The sequence below is a fragment of the Panthera onca genome, chromosome B2, assembly GCF_046562875.1.
Source record: "Panthera onca isolate mPanOnc1 chromosome B2, mPanOnc1 haplotype 2, whole genome shotgun sequence".
Taxonomy (NCBI): domain Eukaryota; kingdom Metazoa; phylum Chordata; class Mammalia; order Carnivora; family Felidae; genus Panthera; species Panthera onca.
In genome coordinates this window covers 86,878,116-86,902,027 of record NC_138343.1, presented here as the reverse complement: position 1 = coordinate 86,902,027, position 23,912 = coordinate 86,878,116, and the positions used below count along the sequence as shown (strand labels likewise).

The 23,912-nt window shown below is 38.0% G+C and overlaps 1 protein-coding gene across 13 annotated transcripts in view; it reads right to left on the bottom strand.

The window, feature by feature from the left end:
• KLHL32 (kelch like family member 32) overlaps positions 1-23,912 on the bottom strand; it is a 238,094-nt gene that overhangs the window by 78,321 nt on the left and 135,861 nt on the right. For 9 of the 13 annotated variants that reach the window (XM_078447150.2, XM_078447149.2, XM_078447151.2 and 6 more), the window contains one exon: positions 10,595-10,810. The exons of 1 other annotated variant lie outside the window; for it this stretch is intronic. In XM_078447150.2, coding sequence (XP_078303276.1) covers positions 10,595-10,810 — 216 coding nt within the window. Of the gene's footprint in view, positions 1-10,594; positions 10,811-23,912 lie in introns of those variants that run through there. 3 more of the 13 variants (XM_078447147.2, XM_078447148.2, XM_078447154.2) reach the window with 3 other exon arrangements.

Genomic DNA, 23,912 nt, shown 5'->3' with positions numbered 1-23,912 from the left:
CCAGGGCCTAAATCTTGCATGAAATGAGAAAGGCAGAAAGATTCTTCAGGGGACGTGGCAAACCTGATAAATCAACTCCTTTGTGTATTATTTACCCTTTATATTGGGCTTCACTCAAAAGAGTATATACTCCCAGAAGTAGGCAGACTTAAGAAATCGCTCACAGTCCTCGGCAGGTCCCATGTCATTCTCACAGCCAGAGAGGGATGCCTACAGTGTATTTGCCTCTTAACGAGGTGCCATCCTTTCTGGAAGGAGAGTTTTAGTTTTACTTTCAGCTGTGAGTAATTTCCCATTGTGATTGGCTGACTTATAGTCAATTTAGTATAATTAATGCCAAATTACATTGTAATTCACATAGAATTACAAATTAAAAGCTATATTAAGAGCAAATGAATTAATCAAAATTAATGATATTATGCTCACTTGTTTTAAAGTGTTAATAAGATAGGTCCTTCTAAAACGTTTAAACTTCAGAGCATCATCCATCACTCCTTCAATTACCTGATTTCCTTATGTGGTCAGAGGAGGCATGTGGGCATTTCTCATCAACAAGAACACACACAAAGAAGATACATTCACTCAACCTCCAGCCCTTACAGGGCTCTTTTTGGCTTCTGTTCTTGAAGCACCAGTAATATCTGTGTCACTTAACTACACTGACTTGTAATACTCCCTACAGACAGAGGGAAGCAATGTCAAGAATTTTTTTTATATCTATCTCTAGAATTTATCAAGGATTTCTTTTTTCCTAAGAGGGTTTTTCTTCTGGTTATGTTTTATCTACCAGGACATCGAAGCTGGCCTGCATTCCCCCAATAACTTGGGGCTTGCCACCCCAGGTAATGAAGAAGTGGTCAAAGGATTAGAACCTCAATCCAGAGAATGCATTAGTCTATTATTGTGGGCACAAAAGAAGTCTAAGAACTAACTTTATCTGTGAATGCTGCCGACGATTATGATATTCTAGAATGGCCACCGTTCTCCTCCAGATGTGACACGTTGAGGTGTTCTTTATTTTTACTTGAAGCAAAAGTTCTGGAGGCAGGAGCAGGAGAAGCAGTGGGTAATGATGTCAGTATTTAACAGTGAACGTCAAAGCTTCTGCATCTCTTTTGAATGTAAGTAATTCTGATCCTCTAAGCCACTCCATGGCTAACTTTAGATCCTGTCCCCTAGAATGCCCAGAACAGGAAATCTCTATGGCCTCCATGGCCACTCCATTGGACACTCAACTGGCCCAATAAGGATTCCCATAGAAATAGTCTGGGATGCAGGATATGAGCCACAGACTCATGTCTTCTGGAAAGAGAGTAGCATTTATCAATTCCAATAAATTATTTTTTTCTTCTTTTCTCTCAAACCCCATATTTAGACCATCACTGTCAAATTCTGCTACATAAATTTCTAAATCTTCAATATGTTGTGTATAAAATATATAATGATTCATCACTTCGTTCATTCTATCCAATCTCTAACAGCCTGCAGATTTCCCACCACACAGTCTATGTAGCTGCAGCAAATACAGTGGTGCTCCAGGTTCTCTTTCAAAGTGATTTAATTCCCTGGATTGGATTTTATTTTAAGCTTATTTATTCATTTTGAGAGAGACAGAGAGAGCATGACCGGGGGAGGGGCAGAGAGAGAGGGAGAGAGAGAATCCCAAGCAGGCTCCACGCTCAGTACAGAGCCTGATGCAGGGCTCAATCTCACAACTCTGAGATCATGACCTGAGCCCAAATCAAGAGTCAGATTTTCAACTGACTGAGCCACCCAGGTGCCTTCCTTGACTGGGTTTCAAACTGATCCTCCCTTATGGGCCTTCTCTTTATGCTTTAAATGTCATCACCTGTGCTTGAAGGAATGAAGGACTGCAAGGTGGTTTCCTACCTCTGCCAGAATGCTCTATTCACTTTTCATCAAACAAACCATCTAGAGCCCCAATTTTCCAGGCTCTGATAAAGAAAGACCCTCAGCAACACTTTCCTGCCCTGCTTTTATGGGAGTCATTTTTGCAACTTCCCACAAAGCCATACAACAGGTGAAAATGAAGATTGGTAATTTCTTAGGAAATGTATACTGCTGGATTGATCATTATAGACTAATATAATCTCTTTGGCTTAGGAGAAGACATATCATGTACTTTGAGTTTCTGTTTTGTTACAGATTTGGTATACTTTGAGAGAATACAATGAGTTGAACCTATGTTGAACCTATACCGTGAAGCGAGTCAATCACTTACCCTCTGTGAGCTTCTGTTTCCTCCCTTGTTAAAATTTGGGTCATATTTGCCTTGTCAACCTTAACAGGTTGATGAGAGACTCAAATGAGATTATGTACATAAAAGCCATTTTAAAATGTAAAGCTCTCCAGGATTGTAAAGAGTTATTATTGTTGCTATTATTGTTGATGAACTTCTGGGCCTAGCCTCAGGGTTTCTACCTCATATATAGTTTATAGTTGGGTTTTATTTTTAAATCCCTGATAACCCAGGTAGCAGCAACATTACTGCAGGCCACCAATGCATAAGTAATATTCTCCAGCCATCTTTTTTCCTTCTCACAGCAGCAACAACAAAGTATCCGTCTGGAAACAACATGAATCACAGTGAAAATTAGACGCAGGGAACATAAATATGTCATATCTCATAAATCACCTTGTTGTTCTGTTGTGCTCATTTAAAAAAAAAAAGAGGAAAAAAACGATTAACTCATGGGAACAGCGACACACGAATACAAGTTAGGTCTCCTGTAATTTCTGATAATCACTGCCCCTCACAGCTACTCGACAACGCACAGCTCTAGTGCCGAGGATTAGCTGAAGCAAAGTCCCTCTGAAATGAATGTGTCGTGCATCTTGCAAAGGCACACGGCCCAGACAAACAAGAGCAAGGCCACCAGTCAAGCTCCTCTGGGATGCATCCTCACAGAGGAATTAGCTGCACATACATCAGGATGAATGACTAAATACACACTCTGGCAGCTTTGAGCACCAAGCCCTGAAATAGCAGCGTTGCTCAGTGTTCAGCTGGGGGCCCTCAGAGGATAAAACGTCCACCGGGCACAGCACTATTTGGGATGCGAAGGAGCCACAGTTTATTCTTCTCACTAACACCTATGAGAGGGAAGTGGAGACATCCTCATTATATTTGTGGAAAACACTATATGTGGCTGGGAAGGAATGCCAGATGTTTCGGGAAGCAAATCGAGAAACGGTACACATTTAGTGAGGTTAAGGAATGGGAAGTGAAAAAATAAAACGAGATACCATGAAGATGCCCAGAAAGTACCTATCTGAAAAAAAAAAAAAAATAGTAATGACAGCATGTAAGAAACTGAATTCAGCAAGGGTGTAAATATAATGAAAGACTGCAGTTTTGTTTGGGGATAAAAGTTTTCAGGCCACAGCATCTTATTCCATTTCTAGTACCCAAGGTCCAAGCATTAAAAATGATAATCTTATTCACAGAAATTTCTGATTAAATTACCACCCACAGTCTGATTTCTTTGAGGCTTGGACTATACCACATGGACTGACAAAGGTTTGCAAAGCTGTTTAGCAGGTATGTACAATGAACACTAGTTAACAATGAATAAAGCACTGAAGAAAAGGCAAAGGGACACTACGTTGTGTTGAAATGTCCAAACAAAAGCATTTCATTTTTCAATGTACCCAGAACATGTCAACATGCCCCAGATTAGCAAAGAAATCATCAAACTAGTGGGCACAGGTCATTCCCCACTGGAAGAGAATCAGGCATGGTAGCAGGCAAAGAGTAGCAGGTGGAAAGCGCCCCATCAGACTTTAAGGTCCATGAAAGCAGGGCCACGTTGGTCTCTTCCACCACCACTGCCCAGAACCCACGATGTAGCAGGCAAAAGTAGTACTCAGTAGCGCATGGTCGGGCAGGGTAAGCACTCAATAACTATTTGAAATAAATGAAGGAAAGAATGAAGTGCATGCCACGGAGCACAGAGTCAGAATTGACAACATGACACAGACATGGAGGCAGGTAGGCTTGGCCATTATCCTTGCAGTCTGTGGGCAGCACAACAAAAAACAGGAATCCTCAAGCCCTTCCAGATTTCTTTAAAATCACAGGATGAATTTGGTGCACCTCTGTGTCATTCACTCCCAAATATATTTGAGCCTCTATTTATGAATTTATTTTTTTTTAATTTCTTTTAGTGTTTATTTATTTTTGAGACAGAGACAGAGTGTGAGCAGAGGAGGGGCAGAGAGAGAGGGAGGCACAGAATCTGAAGCAGGCTCCAGGCTCTGAGCCGTCAGCACAGAGCCCGATGCGGGGCTCAAACTCACAAACTGTGAGATCATGACCTGAGCTGAAGTCAGACGTTTAATTGACTGAGCTACCCAGGCGCCCCTACTTATTTTTTTATTTTTTAAAAATTCTTTTTAAATATGAAATCTATCATCAAATTGGTTTCCATACAACACCCAGTGCTCATCCCAAAAGGTGCCCTCCTCAATGCCCACCACCCACCTCCCCTCCCTCCCACCCCCATCAACCCTGTTTGTTCTCAGTTTCTAAGAGTCTCTTATGTTTTGGCTCCCTCCCACTCTAACCTCTCTTTTTTTTTTTTCCTTCCCCTCCCCCATGGGTTTCTGTTAAGTTTCTCAGGATCCACATAAGAGTGAAAACATATGGTATCTGTCTTTCTCTCTCTGAGTTATTTCACTTAGCATACCACTCTGCAGTTCCATCCACATGGCTACAAAGGGCCATATTTCATTCTTTCTCATTGCCACGTCGTACTCCATTGTGTATATAAACCACAATTTCTTTATCCATTCTTCAGTCGATGGACATTTAGGCTCTTTCCATAATTTGGCTATTGTTGAAAGTGTTGCTATAAACATTGGGGTACAAGTGCCCCTACGCATCAGTACTCTTGTATCCCTTGGGTAAATTCCTAGCAGTGCTATTGCCTGGTCATAGGGTAGATCTGTTTTTAATTTTTTGAGGAACCTCCACACTGTTTTCCAGAGCGGCTGCACCAGTTTGCATTCCCACCAACAGTGCAAGAGGGTTCCCATTTCTCCACATCCTCGCCAGCATCTATAGTCTCCTGATTCGTTCATTTTAGCCACTCTGACTGGCGTGAGGTGATATCTGAGTGTGGTTTTGATTTGTATTTCCCTGATGAGGAGCGATGTTGAGCATCTTTTCATGTCAGACACCCCTAGTATGAATTTAGAAGCTGTGGACCAAGGTAGGAAGAGTCCAAGAATTAGAAGACATGAATTTGATTTCTAGCCTTGTTACCTCAGGTTTTTCCATTTGTACCCCATGACAGCAAAGCAATGATACGTGCAGAAGCATTCTTGAGCTGTGATATGACATTCAAATATGAAGCATTATGATAGTATTGTTTAACATATAGTAATGTTTGAAGTCCTTGCTTCTCCCTGGCCAGAAGTACATTTGGGTCAATTTATTTTATTTATTTTTTTTTTAGTATATGTGCTGCCGAAGCAAGCACGGGTCAATTTATTTTATAAGAGGTAAAAGATGAAAGCTGTGTGCATCACTAGTGTCTTCTATTTTCTAATCATAAAGGGACAGTTGCTTTTTGTTTGGGCTCACCTTCTGGGACTCCTTTTAAATCAAACTGTAAGTGGCTGGTTTTGTGGTGTAGAGAAAAGCCCAGGAGGAGCTTGCCAAAAAAAAAAAAAAACACCACAAAACACTGCATCTGAGGTTGTTGACTAGTCTAAACACTATGTGACTCATGTCCCTGGAGACATAAAGTAAATGTGTTATTAATAGTATGACTTATGGAAGCAAATTTCCAACAAAAGTACAACAAAAAATGCAGTTTTAAAAGGCCAAGCTCATTTTGTATACCAATTTTCCTAGAATAAATCCAGCCTCATGTAGGAATAGTGGTAGGATGTGTTCTTATCCATTCAATACATTTTAACATGAAAACTGTACACTATTGTTTTTATTTATTATTTATAGAGAGCAAAAGACCAGTGTTTAAGGCAAACACAACAGGCATAGCCTCAGCCTCTGGGGACACACAAAGACAAATGTAAACATGATTACCCCTAACCCCAAACCAGGTGACTCGGTCCCTCTTGCCATACTAAAGTGGAATGTGACCAGGATAAAGGAGACTGTCCTTGTAAGTTCTAATCCTGTTTGATGTCAGTAATGTAACCACTGAGTTGTTTCGTCAAAATACAAAAAGGAGGTGCCCGCTACCCAAGGTTAATAAAGAAATAGAGCATTTATATATGTCCTGTCCTTATAAAATAGTGAGTCTTCTTCATAAAAGTAGGAATCAGTTAATAAATTAATAACTGAAGGAAAATCAAAGTTCTCCACATTTAGAGATGAAACTAAACTAAATCTCTCTAACCCAATAATTGAATATTTCTAGAAATCTTTTTACCCCAGGATCTACTTCTTTATATATATATATATATATATATATATATATATATATATATGTATATATATATATACATATACGTATATATATATATATACATATATATATACGTATATGTATATATATATACACACACACACATATATGTATGTGTATATATATATACACATATATATATATATACACACACACACATATATGTATGTGTATATATATATATATACGTATATATATATATGTGTGTGTGTGTGTGTATATATTGAGAAAGAGAGAGAGAGGGAGAGAGAACGAGCAGGGGAGGAGCAGAGAGAATGGAAGAGAGAAAATCCCAAGCAGGCTCCATGCTGTCAATGCAAAGCCTGATTTGAGGCTTGATCTCACGAACCGTGGGATCATGACCTGAGCCAAAATCAAGAGTCAGATGCTTAACCGACTGAGCTACCCAGACACCCCATGCCAAGACCTACTTCTAACACTGCACCTAGCATGTAATAGGTGCTCAAGAAATATTCATTTTTATTTTCACAAACTATCTTTATCATTTTAAAATATCCTTCCTGTTTCTGCTACTTCAGAGATGAAATAATAATCCAGAGAGCTGAAATAATGGTTTAAAATCATAAAGATCCCTTCCATTTAGGGTGAGGCGTGGGAGAGGAAAACCGAGTTAGCAAACCTGTGCTCTGCCTAACACTCCATGCTTTTAGGCACTTCATAGGTGCTCAATAAATACTGATAGACGGAGGACCATAGCTTTTCCATGTGCTAGCAAATGTAAGAATTTACAGCATATTCAGGCTTTTTTCTGTCAACTGTACTCCCATGGAAAGTAATCTCTAAGCCCTCATTCTGGTAAAAGATAACCTGGGGTAGAAAAGGCAGAGAAGGCATTTTCCTCAGAAGAAAATGGATTAGCCAGCACTTCCTATGAAAATGAAAACAGACCCAATACATGGGAGTGGTATGGAATTTTTTCATTATTTCACTAGAGTTTTATAGCAGGACCCCGGGCTCAGCAGTCTGAAACTGAATGTTGAATATAACAGGAAAAATTTAACAAGACCCTACTGAAACAAAGTCCTGTGTTAGAGCTAAAACCCAAAAGCCAAACAAAATTGGTGGAGATTTGCCAGGTTACAAACACGCATGGCCTCATGCCCCACGCTTCCTCTCAGCTGATTTGCTCATTTTTAGCCTCCTGTTTCTTTGAGCCCCATAACCAACTTGGTGTCTTTCATCTGGAACCAAGAAATCACTGGCCTTGAAACATCAGACCAAATTGTTAAGCTGAATTGAACTGAAAAATTTTTTAAAGCATTTTTCTGAGGGGACTTCTATGCCCTTCTACACTAAAGTGTGCATATGGTTCAAGTCTCTATGTTAACCTATGAATATAAAGAGAAGTTACGTAACAGGGCAAGTAGTTTTCAGCCATGGAAGGGAGGAAAAAAATGTCTATGGGGGATGAAGAAGCCCTCTGTGAGAAAAGAGACTTAAAGTTTAAAAAGGTCAGATTGAAAAAAAAAAAAAGGCAGATATAAGGCATAATTTTACAGGTTTCCAGATCCACAGAATGGTTATTACAGCCTGCAGCACATTTTATCAGGAAAGGAAGTAGATAAGGACACCAGGAGAAAGTAAAAAAAGAGTTTGTTCAGTGAGGATAATTTGAAGGTTCTTATGACGTCTTCAGAGACAGACGGCGTGAAGTCTGGTGAATAATGAAAATCAGACCTTTCACCAAAAAGGGGAATGTCCCAGATTACATTATTGGTTGATAGTGGAAGAACCACATGTGTAAACATGTGTGTGTGTGTGTGCGTGTGTGTGTGTGTGTGTGTGTGTGTGTGTGTTTACTGGGCTCTCACAGAAGTTACTAGTTGCACATATTAATCAAAGAGCACTACCCCTCCATCCCCTTTTCTATTACCTGTCCTACTTTGTGTCAATTTCCTTCCTCCTCCCCCACACCCGTTGCTTCACTGTTCTTCTTTAAGACATGGGATGGGGATTTGTCAAAGTCAATGAGCACTTTATTACAGTGAGAACGTTCCGTAATGAACAATTCAGCAATTTAATGAGATTCTGTAGATCTGTCTCCAGCCTGTCCATCAAGATTCACTTCTATAAAGCACCCTGACACTAATCCTCTGGCATACCCAATCTTCACCCTGGGCTGAATATTAGATTCTTCCATGGTATATTGCATTACTAGTATAACCTCAGCAAAAATGATGAACTTAACTATACTTGAGGCAATATAGCTGGTCTGATTTAATTTTTCTCTATTGAGTTGAGTATGAGGGAATTACTTATTTACTAAGATAAAGCAAAAACAGTTTCTTATTGCCTGCCGAACACCTAAACTGATCATATTTATGTGAGACTTTTAATTCTTTCTTGAGGACCAGGTAGAAAAGATATTGCCTGCAGCACAAAGCAATTTTTAAAATTCTATGTGATAATATTAGTAAACTTTAGAGAGGCAATTATGATAACTCTTAAGTGGACAGTATGGAATTTTTTCGGATACTCAGACATCTGCACATTACCACTCTGGCATTCCCTTTGACCATGCCACAGAAAGAGAAAGAAGCCACAAGGATGATTGGCTCAGATCTCAATTCAGTTAGAAATAATTAAATGCAGAATTCATTCCAAGTCTTTCTTTTTCCCTTTGGGAAGTGAAGAAAAATTTGGGAACCCCCCACTTTGAATTGACCAGAAAATTTTGATGATTTGTGTTTGTGGGGGGAGAACCACAGGTATTAAAATTCATACCAAAAACTCATCCTCACCAACTTTTGACCTCTACCTGAACAAACATTATCAGAAATACCTAAGAAGGAGAAAAAAATATGGCTTATGTGTTTTCCTCATATTTTCTTTCTCAAGACAGCATAGAATACTGGAGGGATGAAGGCAGGTGTCTGCAGACTCGGGTTTGTAGGCTGGCTCCTTTCTGCAACACTGAGCAAGGCACTGAATCCCTATTTTGCTCATCTGGAAGATGGGGTTATAACAACTGTCCTTCAAGCCTGTTGTGATGATAAGTCATTGAGTTTACAAAGAGTCTGGGTCCTGGGAGGCCCTCAGTACACCACAGCTCTTATTATCCTCACTGGTGGGGCAAGAGTAGAAAGGAAGTTGCTGATTAATGTAATACAAAGAAAGAAATAAGGGAGAAATACATCAGCAAAATTATTAGTCAGTTGAGTCAGATGCTGGATAATTAACAGATACCTCTGACTCTGTTTTGGCAAGAGTTAGAGTTCTCCCTGAATGCCATTTGCTAAGATACCAGGAATTTACTATGCTGTCAGCTAACAGAAGACTTCATATTTTCCCTCGTATTCTGTATGTAAATTGCTTTCAAGTCATCATGAAATCTTGAAGGTATGCTGCCCCATAAGTAGCTACATAGCTAGCCAGTGTTCAGAGAGTGAGGTAGACAATGTTAAACAAAGGGGATAAGATGGGCTCTGTTTTCCAAAGACACCATGTGAATTCTCAAGTAAAGTCAGTGGGGATGAGTAGAAAAGGATTTAAATTGAATAATCAGTTTGAAAATACAAAACCTCCTCCCATCCTCTAGACATAGGATATTCGAAAAGAATGCTACGTCAGGTGGAAAGGCAGGGCTTAGGAAAATAGCAATGAATGCAGAATGAACTAAGGAGGGAGATTTTTCCACTGCAGTGCAAGAGCTTCATTTCATTTAAGGTCCCAGCTGCTCTCTGCTGCAACAGAGAAATGCTTCTGAATTGTTTACAGGAAAGCCCAGCATCTATTCTGATTTCATTGGTCTTAAATGCGTATAAATAGCACTTGACGATCCATTTTCTCACACTCAGTTTGAGAAACTATTTTTATCAAGAGAAAAAAATTCTTGACTCTTTCTGATGTGACTCCCCCTTAGGGTTTTGGGAATCCCCAGCAAGGGTCTGAGGAACCATACCTATGATTCCCTGAGTTAAGATGAGCAGAGGCTGAGGCCTTGTAGCCTCAAGGGTTGGTGTTCTCCAATCATTTGCCTACCATGACTGCTAAGACTTTGGCTCTGAGGAGAACCAAACCAGACAAAACAGTTATCATTGTTCCTCAACTGCTCAACTTTGAGCCATCCCATGCCTTCTCCCTGCCAAAAGAAGGCCCATGCAGAGCCCCCTTACCTGCCAGATCTGCTCTTCACTCAGGGAGGTCAGGCGGTCACTCTTCAGAACCTCCTGGAGCAGACAATAAGGAAGCGTTAGAACGTCTTCTGGGCGACTCTTCAGGAGTTCAGAGAGATGTTTCACTAAGAAATCGATCACTGCCTTCTCCAGCAAAGTGAGGTTAAAGAGGTCAGCAAGTCTGTACAGATCCAAGTAATTAAAGCTATTTAATTCCTGGGTGCCAAAAAAAATAAAAATAAAATAAAATAAAAATGGGGGGAAAAAAAGAGCTCTTAGAAATTAATCCAAGAAAGAGCAGGCAAGAAATTCAGACTGACTCACTAAGGTTTGCATGACAGGCGTGGGGGAAATGGGACTCCACTGATAATGTAAAAAACAAAAAAAAATTCCCTTAATTATAAGACTCTGGCAGAGAACTGCTGTTCTAGAATTCACCCTTTCTCCTGACTTTGTCCCTCTTTTTAAAACCCATATACTTAAAGATACCTTAATAAAGGGGTTGAAAGGAGTTTCTGGCTTCACTGATTGAAATGTTAACTTTGCAACTTTTTAAAACCATTTTACCAATGAAGAACAGTGATTTTTCTACCCTGACCATAGTTTATAGCTCGTAGGCAATAAGTTTGTTCTACTAAAAAAACTGTGAGTGCAGGTAAGTGGTAGTCGTGATTAGATGACACAAACTATATTAAGACAGACTTGACTCTACTCTTCCCCAAACCTCAAATTCAGTAAATCCTTAAAACTACCCATCTTAAAAAAAAAATAAAACAAAACAACCCATCTTGACTTAATGAAATTAAAACACATATTTTTACATGTAAGGTCTCAGGAAATGAAGGAATCTCACAGAAAATATTCTTGTCCTGAATAATTCTATTAAACCTACCTAAGATGAACAACTTATAAGTGTTCTTCATTTTTTGTTAGCTTCAAAAATTCAGACAGCCAGTGACAATCTTTCCTTCTTTTTCAAAGAGCTTCTGTAGCCATGCTCATTCTGGAAGGATTTTCCCTGTCTCTACCGGTTCTCAAGCTTGTATCCAGGGCCCTAAAATAGTGCCCCCAGAGAGACAGGACTCCTGTGCAAACTTTCTTTAACTCTGCAAGAATCACAGTGGGTACACAGGCTTGTCGATAGAAAACTTACCTATTTCAAGTAGAATTAACATTGTTTCCCTCCCCCCCATTATTAACTTTAAATTTTTAATATGGGAGCAATATTTTCCAATAGCTTAAGGAATGCAAAATACCATCAGATAGCTATTTCACTCCACTAATCTATTTAAGTAACTTTCAACATATTTTCCCCTTTTCTAGTTATCTAAGAATATTAAGAACTCTTTCTAAAATATTTATATTCTATTTCTATCATATCTGAAAGCTGAAAGGAATATGTTCTAAATTTGTGCTGCCCAACATGGTAGCCACTAGCCCCAAGTGGCTACTGAGCACTTAAAACACGGCTAGTCTGATGTGAAGGTATAACAAGTGTTAAAGATACACCAAATGCCAGGAATAAGAAAAACAGAATGTAAAATATCTCATTAATAATTTTATATTGATTATATGTTAAAATGATATTGTTTTAGATAAAGTAGGTTAAATGTTAATTTCATTAATTTCATAGGTTTCTTTTTATTATTTATTTCATCTGTTAGTAATTAATTAATTTCATCTGTTTCTTTTAGCCTCCTTTAAATGCAGCTACTAGACTATTTAGAATGACAGATGTGGTTCCCATTGTATTTCTATAGCACAGTGCTGTTCTACATAATAAAATGTTAATAAAGAAATTGTGAAACAGCTCTTTCAGTAACAGCTGCATCATCACCACAGCTACTTAACTTTTTTTCCCCCCACTTTAGATTATATTTCTTTGGGTGGGAGATGACACTTTAATTATATCCTAACAGGGAGTCAAGCTAGCTAACTTCAGGAATCAGCATAAGATTCTGGCTCTTAATAGCTCTATTTGCCAAAACAATTGAAAAGGAATAAATGCTTCTCTTTAAAATAAAGTTTACTATAGATGATCACTAAAATCCACAGCAACTCAAATATCTGAGTCCACTCACAGCCATTCAGTCAAAATACCCTGGCTTCCCATTCAGAAGATTTTATCAAAGTGATATTGAAGATTTTGACTCTCACACCAATCATTTAAAATAATGTTTAAACTTGTTCCCCAAATCTTACTTCTTAGGATTGGTAAATTTTACTCTGGAAGGAAAGAATGTGTAACCCTTGCTTCCATAAAGGACTTTAGTACCAACTCCTTAGGGATCAGTGTTGTTTCTGGTCGCTACATCTATGAAGCAAGTTTAAGTGCTCAGTGTCCTAAATACGACTTCAGTGTCCTAGTAAACCACTCTGCAGTCCCCCAAAGGCATGACAGACAAAGTCCAGGTGATATCAGTGCTTTTCAAGTACCCCAGACACATGCCCAAGGCATGGCTCAAGGTCCTGAGGCAGCACCCAGCAGCACGGCACAGACAGATTAGCATGCATAGGAGCGGACACAGCTAAACTCAGCAAAGTTACAGGTGGACAGGCAGAGCCCAGCAAAAAATGTTTTCTCTCACTTGTTCTCCTGCCCAAACGGTTTATACAACTGCAAGTTTGGGAGTGGATTATGCAGCAGCAATGAAATATTCTTTATTAAGCATCTTTGTATCTTTGTAAAGAGATACTGGGTTTCTTCTGATTAGATGCCTGCAGCTTAAAAGCAGACCAATTCAAAACCACAAAGAACTGGAGAATTAATTTAACCTAATTGTGCTTCTTTTCTGCTGTGTTTCTTTTGAAGGTAATCATTGAACGCCTGCTTCCCCAGTCGTGAAATGTTTTCATTTCCTAAGGGCATAATTTTACATAACCCCCAAATCCAAACTAACGAAGTATTTCATATTAATAGAAAACTAAGAAGCTAAAAGGACAAGTGTCAATGGCTGTCTGAACAGCAAACGGAAGCTGAACAGACACATATTTGTGTACAAGAGAAATATCAGTTAAAAGTCTGCTCCCTATCTTTACCTTTTCATTTCTTTTCTCTTCTATTTAAAAACACAATTTCCCCAAATCCCCAGTGCTTTCTAGACGTGTCCAAGGTTTCCACTCCCTTGGCCATGCATACTTAACACATTCAACAGTTAAACTGTATAAAATGAGGAGTTCAGGGGTAAAAGAAAAGCCACCTTCAGTGAGGTCATGATGCCACAACATGCATTCCTCTTGTTGGGGCTTTGTGAACTTTAAGCAAAATCATCATCTCTTATCCTTTTGGCTAAGACAATATGTAAGCAAAATAATACCAATAATGCTGCTTTTAAAGATGCTCATGAATGTGATGTGGGGAGGTGGGAAGTTAAATGGTTAAATTGCATTAAATTCCCACCTATAATACTGTGCATGGAAAAAAATAATCACTGTTATGAAAATAGTGCCATTATGTTTCCAGTTATAAAAAGTAATAAATGTTTATTCCAAAAAATTCAGGAAATACAAAGTATGGAAAGAAAACAAAAATCATTCATGTTTCACCATGCAGAGATAATCACTATTAATGTTTTTGTATATATACTTATAGATTTATTTTTTAAAAAAGTCTTTTAGATATCACAGAAAGAAAAACCATATTCAGGGGCAGAACAAATGAGCAGCAACCACAGGCACTTGGAGGCAACCCACATTGGTGAAGAGCAAGGGCCATATATAAAATCAAGTCAACCTGGCTCAGATCCAGCCCAAATACTTACCATTGGCCATGACCTTGGTCAATCACTGAACTTCCCACTATTCCTCAATTACAATATGGAGAATTCAATGGGCTCATAGGGTTGTCATGGAGATAATGAATGAAAAGCTCTTACCACACACAATTTGGCATATGAGAGGTAGGCAATAGATTTGGTGGGCAAGGAATAATAAAGTATATTTCAGCATTGTTGTTTGGCATCTATAAACCCCAACTCAACACTGACATGAGGAGGTCAAAATGAAGAATGTGGTCCCTTTAGATATCTAAGTCATAAATAACCTATACCATTAGGTCAGGGAAAAGAAGGATGCTCAAAGTAAAAAACATACAGTTGATTTGTAAACTGATTACATGTTAATGACTTCCACATTTATATAAGCAGCCCAAACCTCTCTCAGCTCTGAATTCATTTTCCCAACTACCTGTAAGAGGGCATCTTATCTTGGATTTCCACAGAATGGAATGGACGAAGATATAATTAAACGACCACATTCAACCATCCACATCAGGATCTCAAAAGCTGGCCCATATTCCTTCCTTGTAACCAGTCATTCACCAAATCCTGTTTGCTCTTCCTCCTTAGCAGTTCTTATTCTGTTCATCATCTCCTATCCACACTTCCTGCAACAGGGTTCTTAATTAACATTTCTGCCTCCAGTATCAAATTCTCCAACCTCTCTTTTTATAAGAATCTGATCATATTGATCATCTTTTAAAATTAATTAATAAGGTCTGCCTCAAGAAACAAGAAAAAAATATCAAGTAAACAATCTAACCTTGTAGTTAAAGGATACACAAAAGAAGAACGAAACCCAAGATTACTGGAAGTAAGACAATAATAAAGATCAGAGCAGAAATAAATGAAATAGAGATTAAAAAACAATAGAAAAGATCAATGAAACCAGCAGCTGGTTATTTGAAAAGATAAATAATATTGATAAACCTTTACCCAGATTCACCAAGAAAAAAAGAGAGAGGACAAAGTGAATAAAATAAGAAACACAAGAGCCGTAACAACCAACACCACAGACATATTAAGGATTATAAGAGTCTATTATAAAAAATTATATACCAAAAAATTTGAAAAAGAAATGGATAAATTCCTAGAAATATATATAATCTTCCAAAATTCTGAATATACAAATTACTAGTAAAGAAAGGGAATTGGTAATCAAAAAACTTACAACAAACAAAAGTTCAGGACCAGATATCTTCACAGGAGAATTCTACCAAATATTTAAAAGCTTTTTTTTTAAGTTTATTCACTTATTTTGAGAGAGAGAGAGAGAGAGAGAGAGAGAGAGAGAGAGGGAGGGAGACAGTGTGTGTGTGTGTGTGTGCGCGCATGTGTGTGCGCGCGCGTGTGTGTGTGTGTGTGTGTGTAGGGGAGGGACAGAGGGAGAGGGGGAGGGAGAATCTCAAGCAGACTCAATGCTGTCAGCGTAGAGCCTGACATGAGGCTTGAATTCACAAACTGTGAGATTGTGACCTGAGCCAAAATCAAAAGTCAAACACTTAACTGACCGAGCAACCCAGGTGCCCCTAAAAAAAATAGGTTAATACCTATTCTCCTCAGACTATTCCAAAAAATAGAAGCACAAGGAAAGCTTTCAAATATATTCTACAAGGCCAGCATTGTCCTAATATGAAAATTAGACAAAGGCACTACAAAAAAAGGAAAACTATCGGCCAACATCCTTAATGAACATATACGCAAAAATCCTCAACAAAATATTAGTAAACTGAATTCAACAATACATTAAAAGGATCATTCACCACCATCAACTGCAATGTATTCTGGGAATGCAAGGATGGTTCAATATTCACAAATCAATAAACATAATATACCATGTCAACAAAAAAAAGAATAAAAATCATACAGTCATCTCAATAAATGAAGAATAAGCATTGACAAGGTTCAATATTCATTCATGATAAAAACTCAACAAAGTGGTTTTAGAGAGATCATACCTCAACATAATAAAGGCCATATATGACAAACCCACAGCTAACATCCTACACAGTGGTGAAAAATTGAGTTTCCCTTAGAACAGGAGCAAGACTAGAATGTACACTCTTGTCACTTTTATTCCACATAGTGCAGGAATTCCTAGCCATTGCAATCAGAAAAGAAAAGGAAATAAAATCCACCCAAATTGGTAAAGAACAGAATTGAAAATTTCACATATTTTCAGATAGCATGATTCCATACATAGAAAACTATAAAGATTCCAAAAAAAACCTATCAGAAGTAACAAGTAACATGAAGTAAAGTTGCAAGATACAAAATTAAAATACAGAAGTCAATTATGTTTCTATATATTAATAACAAAGTAGCAGAAAGGAATTAAGAAAACAATTCCATTTGTAATTGTACCAAAGAGAATAAAATACCTAGTGAAAAATTCAAGCAAGGAGGTGAGAGACCTGTATAAGTATAAAACAGTGATGAAAGAAACTGAAGACAACACAAACAAATGGAAAGATATCCATGTTCACGAACTGGAAGAATTAATGCTGTTAAAATGCCCATACTACCTAAAGCAATCTAACAGATTCAATGCAATCCCTACCCAATACCAACTATGTTTTTCATAGTACTAGAACAAATGATACTAAAATTTATGTGGAACTACAAAGGACTTCACAGAGCAAAAGCAGTCTTAAGAAGAACAAAGATGGAGTTATCACAATCCCAGATTTCAAGATATATTGCAAAGCTATAGTAATCAAAATAGTATGGTACTGGGACAAAAACAGACACATGGATCAATGGAACAGAATAGAGAGCCCTAAAATAAACTAATATTTGTATGGTGAGTTTATTTATTTATATGACAAAGGAGGCAAGAATACACAATGAAGAAAAGATGGTCTCTTCAATAAATAATGTTGGGAAAACTGGACAGCTACACGGAAAAGAATGAAACTGAACCACTTTCTTATACCACACACAAAAGTAAACTCAAAATGTATTAAAGATCCAAATATGAGACATGAAGGCATAAAACTCCTAAAAGAAAACACATGCACTAATATCTTTGACACTGACCTCATCAAAATTTTTCTAGATTTGTCTTCTCAGGCAAAGGAAACAAAAACAAAAATACACTATTGGGACTACACGAAAATAAAAAGATTTCACACAGTGAAGGAAACCATCAACAAAATGAAAAGGCAACCCACTGAATAGAAAAAAATACTTGCAAATGACGTATGTGAAAGGGGTTAATATCCAAAATATATAAAGAACTTACACAACTGAAACCCCCTCGGAAAAGTCCCCCAGATAATCTTATTAAAAAATGGGTAGAAGACCTAAATAGACATGTTTCCGAAAAAGATATACAGATGGCCGATAGACACATTAAAAGATGCTCAACATCACTTAATCATCTGGGAAATGCAAATCAAAACCACAATGAGACATCACCTCACACCAGTCAGAATGGCTAGTATCAAAAAGACAAGAAATAACAAGTATTGGTCAGGATGTGGAGAAAAGGGAACCCTTACACATGGCTACTGGGAATGTAAATTGGAAAACAATATGGACGCTCCTCAAAAAACTTAAAGTAGAAATACTATGGTCCAGCAATTTCACTACTGGGTATTTATTTACCCTCCCCCACTTCGAAAACCTGAAAATACTAATTTGAAAAGATATGCACATCCCTATGTTTATTGCAGCATTATTTAGAATATCCAAGATATGGAAGCAATCATGAACGGATTAAGATGTGGTATATAAACACTCACTCGCACTCACACAATGAAATATTACTCAGCCATAAAAAAATAGATCTTGCCATCTGTGACAACACGGGTGTCTAGCATGGACCTAGAGGCTATTATACTAAGTGAAGTAAGTCCAACAAAGATAAATACCATATGATTTCACTTCTATGTGGAGTCTAAAACCAAAACAAATGAACAAACAAACAAAAAGCAGAAACAGACCCATGAATACAGAGAACAATTTGACGCTTGCCAGAGGGAAGGGAGGTAAGAGGATGAGCAAAATACATGAAGGAAGTGGGAGACATAGGCTTCCAGTTATGGAATGAGTAAGTCACAGGGAAAAGGCACAGCATAGGAAATACAGTAAATGATATTGTAACAGTGTTGTAGGTGACAGATGGTAGCTACATCTGTGATGAGACCGTCTTTTCCTCATTGTGTATTCTTGTATACTATATATAGAGACTTGTTGAATCACTATACTGTACACCTGAAACTTGTAATATTATGTGTCAACTGTACTTCAATTAAAGACAGAAAGACAGAGAGAAACCATTAGTGGGTTCCCATTTCTTTAAGGTTAAAAGGCCAAACTCAGTAATACTTTATAGCCTTCTATGATTGAGACCCTGATGACCTCCTTACCCTACAAGGTAATAACCCCACCCACCCTGGCTTGGCTTCAGCCATTTCAATGGGCCACACATTCACATCACGTACAAGGACCACATCGGGCACTGGCAATATAATGATGAGGAAAAATAGGCAAGCTGCAGGCCTAACAGAGTGTATAGTATACTCTATTGGAAGAGAAAGCCATTAATCAAAACATATTACAAATAAATGGAAAATTATAATTAAGGTAAAGGCTACAAAGGGTGGAACATAGGGCTGTAAATGCCCATAATGGGTGATTTGGCCTAGAGTGGACACTTAGTAAAGGCTTCTATGAGAAGCCACATGGAGCTCAGAGCTAAAAGAAGAGCAGATATTAACTTGGCAAAAGACTATATGGGAATGTATATTAACTACATTTTCTTATTTTATGTATTCTTGGTGCTCTGGCATTTGGGGTGTCAAATGCCCCACCCAGGGCTAGCCAATTTTTAGAGGTAACAAATAACTCGCTCAAGAGTGCACCTTGTATCTGGCTTCTACACTCCAGAAGGCAATATTCTTCTACTCTAATTATCCCAAGGCTGAGTACTGGACAATTACAGACAACTCATATGTCCTACAGCCTTGCTTGAACTATTCAAACCAGACAATCATAATCCTGCTTACCCTGCTTTGTCTTGCCTTTCCCGCAGAAGCCACAATAAAGGCCTCTTGCCTATGCTTTCCCCTCATTCCTTGGATCTCCCAACCAACCCAGGTGCTTCCCCTTGTTGTCCGAAGGCTATTCTGGGCCCCCCTCCTCTTGGAAACTGTAATGAAGTATCTTTTCAATGGCAGTTGTTTCCTTATCTGTCAGCTTCACCATACCTGAAAAATAAAACCTGCATTTTAAAACAGAATGGTGATGGGATTGCAGGGAGAATATTCCAAACAGAGGAAGCAACATATGCAGAATTCCTATGGATGAAAAACCATGCTTCCATTGTTCTGTCTGACCATCCTTTCTAAATTAGCATACCCCTCTTCCTCTCCATGTTATCCTCTATCACATTAGTCTACTTGATTGCTTTTGGTACTCACCACTTCTGCATTCATTTGCCTACTTAGTTATGTTAGGTTTGCCCCCAACCCACAATAAGTATGTTCTATGGGAGGAAGCACCTATTTTATTCACTGCTTTATCCCTGGTTCCCAAAACAGTGCTAGGCACACAGTAGGGGCTCAAGCCACACTTGTTGAATGAATGAACCCATCTCGTCTTTTCTGCTTCCCTGGTTTAGGCCAAATTGATCACTTCCTCTTTTGTGCCTCCATCTTGCCCTCTGCAGATTTCTAACACAGCACTTGTCACTCTAAGTGCCCTTTGATTATAGATCAGTCTCCCTCTATGAAATCTAAGCTCCCTGGTGCCAAGGATTGCATTGTGTCCCTGGTATCTAAGGGAACAGATGCTGAATACATGAGTTTAATGAAAGAATGTCCATGAGCTTTTTCTGTTTACTAAAACCAAGTGAAACAGAACATGGCCATGTCTTTCCAACATATCTATCCAATTCTGAACATCATTCAAATAATCCCATATTTCATATCTCATTGGCCTCCCTCACTTCCCTTCTGTTTCTGTCCTTCCTACACATACACACAAAGGCACAGCCACCGGCTATTCAGTTTTCCAAGTGGACAAACTGGTAACCATGACTAGAGTTGAAAGCGTTAATGGACCAGTGCAAAATAACAGCTCTGCTGTGGAAAAAAAAAATTGCAATCCACCCAAAATTTCTTTTTCAGTCCAAGAGAATTATTTCCTCTATCAATTGGCTATTCAGATCAAAGTACCTTTTCAAATGATACTTTGCCCTAATTATGAGATTGTCACCATTCTCCTACATTCTATGACTTCAAAATCCAAGCACCCAGGTAGAGGCAGTGATTTTGAATGGAAATTATATAGCTCAGCAAGAAGAAACTCTCTTGAGCAAAAGGACAATCTTTTTTATTTTTCTAAAAAGGTTTCATTTCTGTCACACTGCTTCTCACTTGAAATTTAGTTTCTATTCGGAATTATGGTGCATACATTGTTGTTCTTTGGGGAATCTTTTTAAATAGTATTTATTTTCCTTTGGTTTAGGGCTATTTGCCTTCTCTATTCCCTTCTATTTGTTTCTTATAGTGTGGATGACAAGTTAAATAACAAGAAGAACCATAAAATGTGTCCCCAATACTATACAGCTGTGGAATAAACACTAGAGTTTCAAGTGCAATAATCTTTAAACTTATATATTCCCCAAATTCAGTCTTTCTGTGTGGTCTATTCCCCTAATTAAATCATTCAAATGGTGATTCCCCCGATTAACTACTGAAGGTAGTAGGGCAAAGAAAGCATGAAAAAGACAAATACTCTTTATTTGGGGTTATATTCAAAAGTAATTAAATTTGTGAGGCAAATTATTAGGTGGTAAGGACATGAGTGGGAGGAAGCAGGACAGTTTGGGGGCTGTGGGTAGACCTGTGACCCTTCCACTACTCTTCACAAGCCAGGGGAGGTAGCAAGAGAATGATGGGTGTCCACCTCCATGATATTCCCTGGTGGGGTTCACGTCTGTGGCATAGCGACTGGCTGTTGTATTAGCAAGTGTCTCTACTTATCTCAATTAAGCAAATACTAATAGTTTGTGACCAAAGTTCCCAGAAGATTTTCTTTGTTTTAGAATTTTGAGCAGATTTAAGCCTATCGCTGAACTCCCTTGCATTCTAACACAGTTTCCTGAATGGGAGAAAAATGTATATGCAGCCTTACAGCTGGGGTCTGCATGTTCCCTGCATGTAACCCACAGCCTAGCTTCTGTATGTGACAGCCAAGGGATGTGTCCTGATGCGTGCCAACAGTGATACAAGCTGCAAACCAACAATGCCTATTTATAATATGTAGTCTATCTTTGTTTCAGCCACACCCATGCCACCCCTGACCTGTCAGTAACCTCTTGCCCATCCAGCACTGTATTTTAATCATAGCCCTAGCACAGGAATTATACAGAACACAGAAAACAGCTGTCATCTTGTGATTGCATCTACTGTAGAGTATCCCCAACATCTGCCCCATAAATACTCTTTCCCAAATCTAAGAGTCTTTGCTAAACTGATAAGATTTGCAGATCTGATGGAGATCCTTTGATTTAATACCAATGATACCCATGCAAAACATGGCCTTAATAACATCTATTTCTCTTGTTGCCTCATCTAGTTCTGAGAACATCACTGACTTGTGAAATAAAGATAAGCATCAACAAACTGTATCAGTATGGAAAACTATGACCTTGTAGTCAAGCTAATAAACTTCTCTCAAGGTCAAAATAAAAGTAATGTCATTTTGATTTCCTGAATTTTCTCCCTCTAAAATGACCAAATCGAGTAAGATTCCAGATTTTTCTAGGCAATAACATTCAACAGATGTGACTATTTTAACAATGTTGTGTTTCACTATTACAGTTATGATCTTTCATATCCAATTATTGATGCCCTTCTGTTACACCCTCATTCAAAATGTCACCTAAATTGCTACACGTCAGTCAATACTTTACTACAGACAAAGATGATCAAGAGACATAGTGGTTTCTATGACCACCATGTAATAGCATACTTGAACTTGAAGTTCCATTAAAAAATGTTGACATTACATCATATTTTAAGAACCCCTCTAAATGAAAAGTCACCCTTATTATGGAAGTCAAGAATTAAAAAAAAAAAAACTACTCTCAAATCTAACCCAAATAGCTTTATATACCCACTCTGCATATAAAACCAGTATGGTTTGATTTTTATAAAAACATTGTGTTGCTGCTTAGAGGGACCAAGTACCAAGTCAGATACAATAAATATGAAACCCTTGTCACTGACTGAATCCTAATGCTTTCTACTTTAAGTCTCCTGTAACATACCAACTAACTTCTCACTAAGCTATTAATGCGTATGTCTTCCAAAAGCTATTAATGCAAATGCATTTACTTCCAAAGAGTAAAATTGTTTCTAGTAAACTAGTAAAAATAGGTTTGCATCTTATGATTTTGTATCCCATACAATGTCAATCATAATGCCTTTATCATAGATTATAACTGAAAAATATTTGTTGGATTATGAATTTTAAAAAGCAGCCCATTTTTTTTAAAAACACATCCATGACTTCAAATGGAAAGAGGAAATGACAGTTTTTTTATAGGTATCATTTTACAGTTGGGCAAAATAAACAGATCTCCCACAATTAACTAAGAAAGATACTCTCAAATAAGCGATCTGAGCATAAGAAATTTTCTCCTGATGTAAACCACACATCAGCTTTTTCATAGAACTGATAAATATGGTGGAAAGCCCACTTGTGATGCCAGATGCATCAGGCCTAGCTTCTACAGTGAATCCTGGGTCTTCAGACTTTCACATCTGGGTGTTTTGTTTTTGTTTTTGTTTTCCTTCCCAGAATGCTAAAAAAGAACCTTACCTCTCTTGCCATTTAGTGATAACCAGAAATACACAAATGTCCATGCTATTTGTCAAAAGCATATTATTTGTGAAGTATCTGAAGACTGTTTGACTCAACAGACATTAAAAGTTTGTAGGAAAGGGAAGTTCTGTATTACATGCTTTCCCCTCCTGAGGCGAGAAGGAGCAGAGGGGAGGGACAACCAAGATCAGATTCCACTTCCTAAGAAAGCCAGCAAAGCCAGCCCATTCCAGCTGAAAGGATTGTTCTCTCTTCTTACTTCTAATTACAGGAGCTACTTGTATCATTCCTTTAACCTTTTGCCAGTGGTTACTTACTTTTCCCCCCAGTCGTGCACAAAGGTACAGACTGTATCTGTACTTTAGATCTGCCTCTCTGTCTTTATAAGCAGCTACTTAGTTTTGATTGATGGGTAGTGGGCAGGCAAGACAGAATGTCATACCTTTAAAACTTCAGCTCTTATTGCTTTCATTTCTTAGTGTGCAATAAAACAAATTCTCCTGTTCCTTAAAAAAATTTAATGTTTTAATTTTTTAAAATATTAAATAAATTTATGAAATATTTAAGTAAGACACTTTTAAAGTACATGCCTAAAATGTTGGCCACACTGGAGATAAATATGGCAGCCCAAAGACAGAGAGAAAATTTATTGCCTAAACTTTTCACAATTTTATGTTATTTTTAGGCTATCCTTCAATATCAGG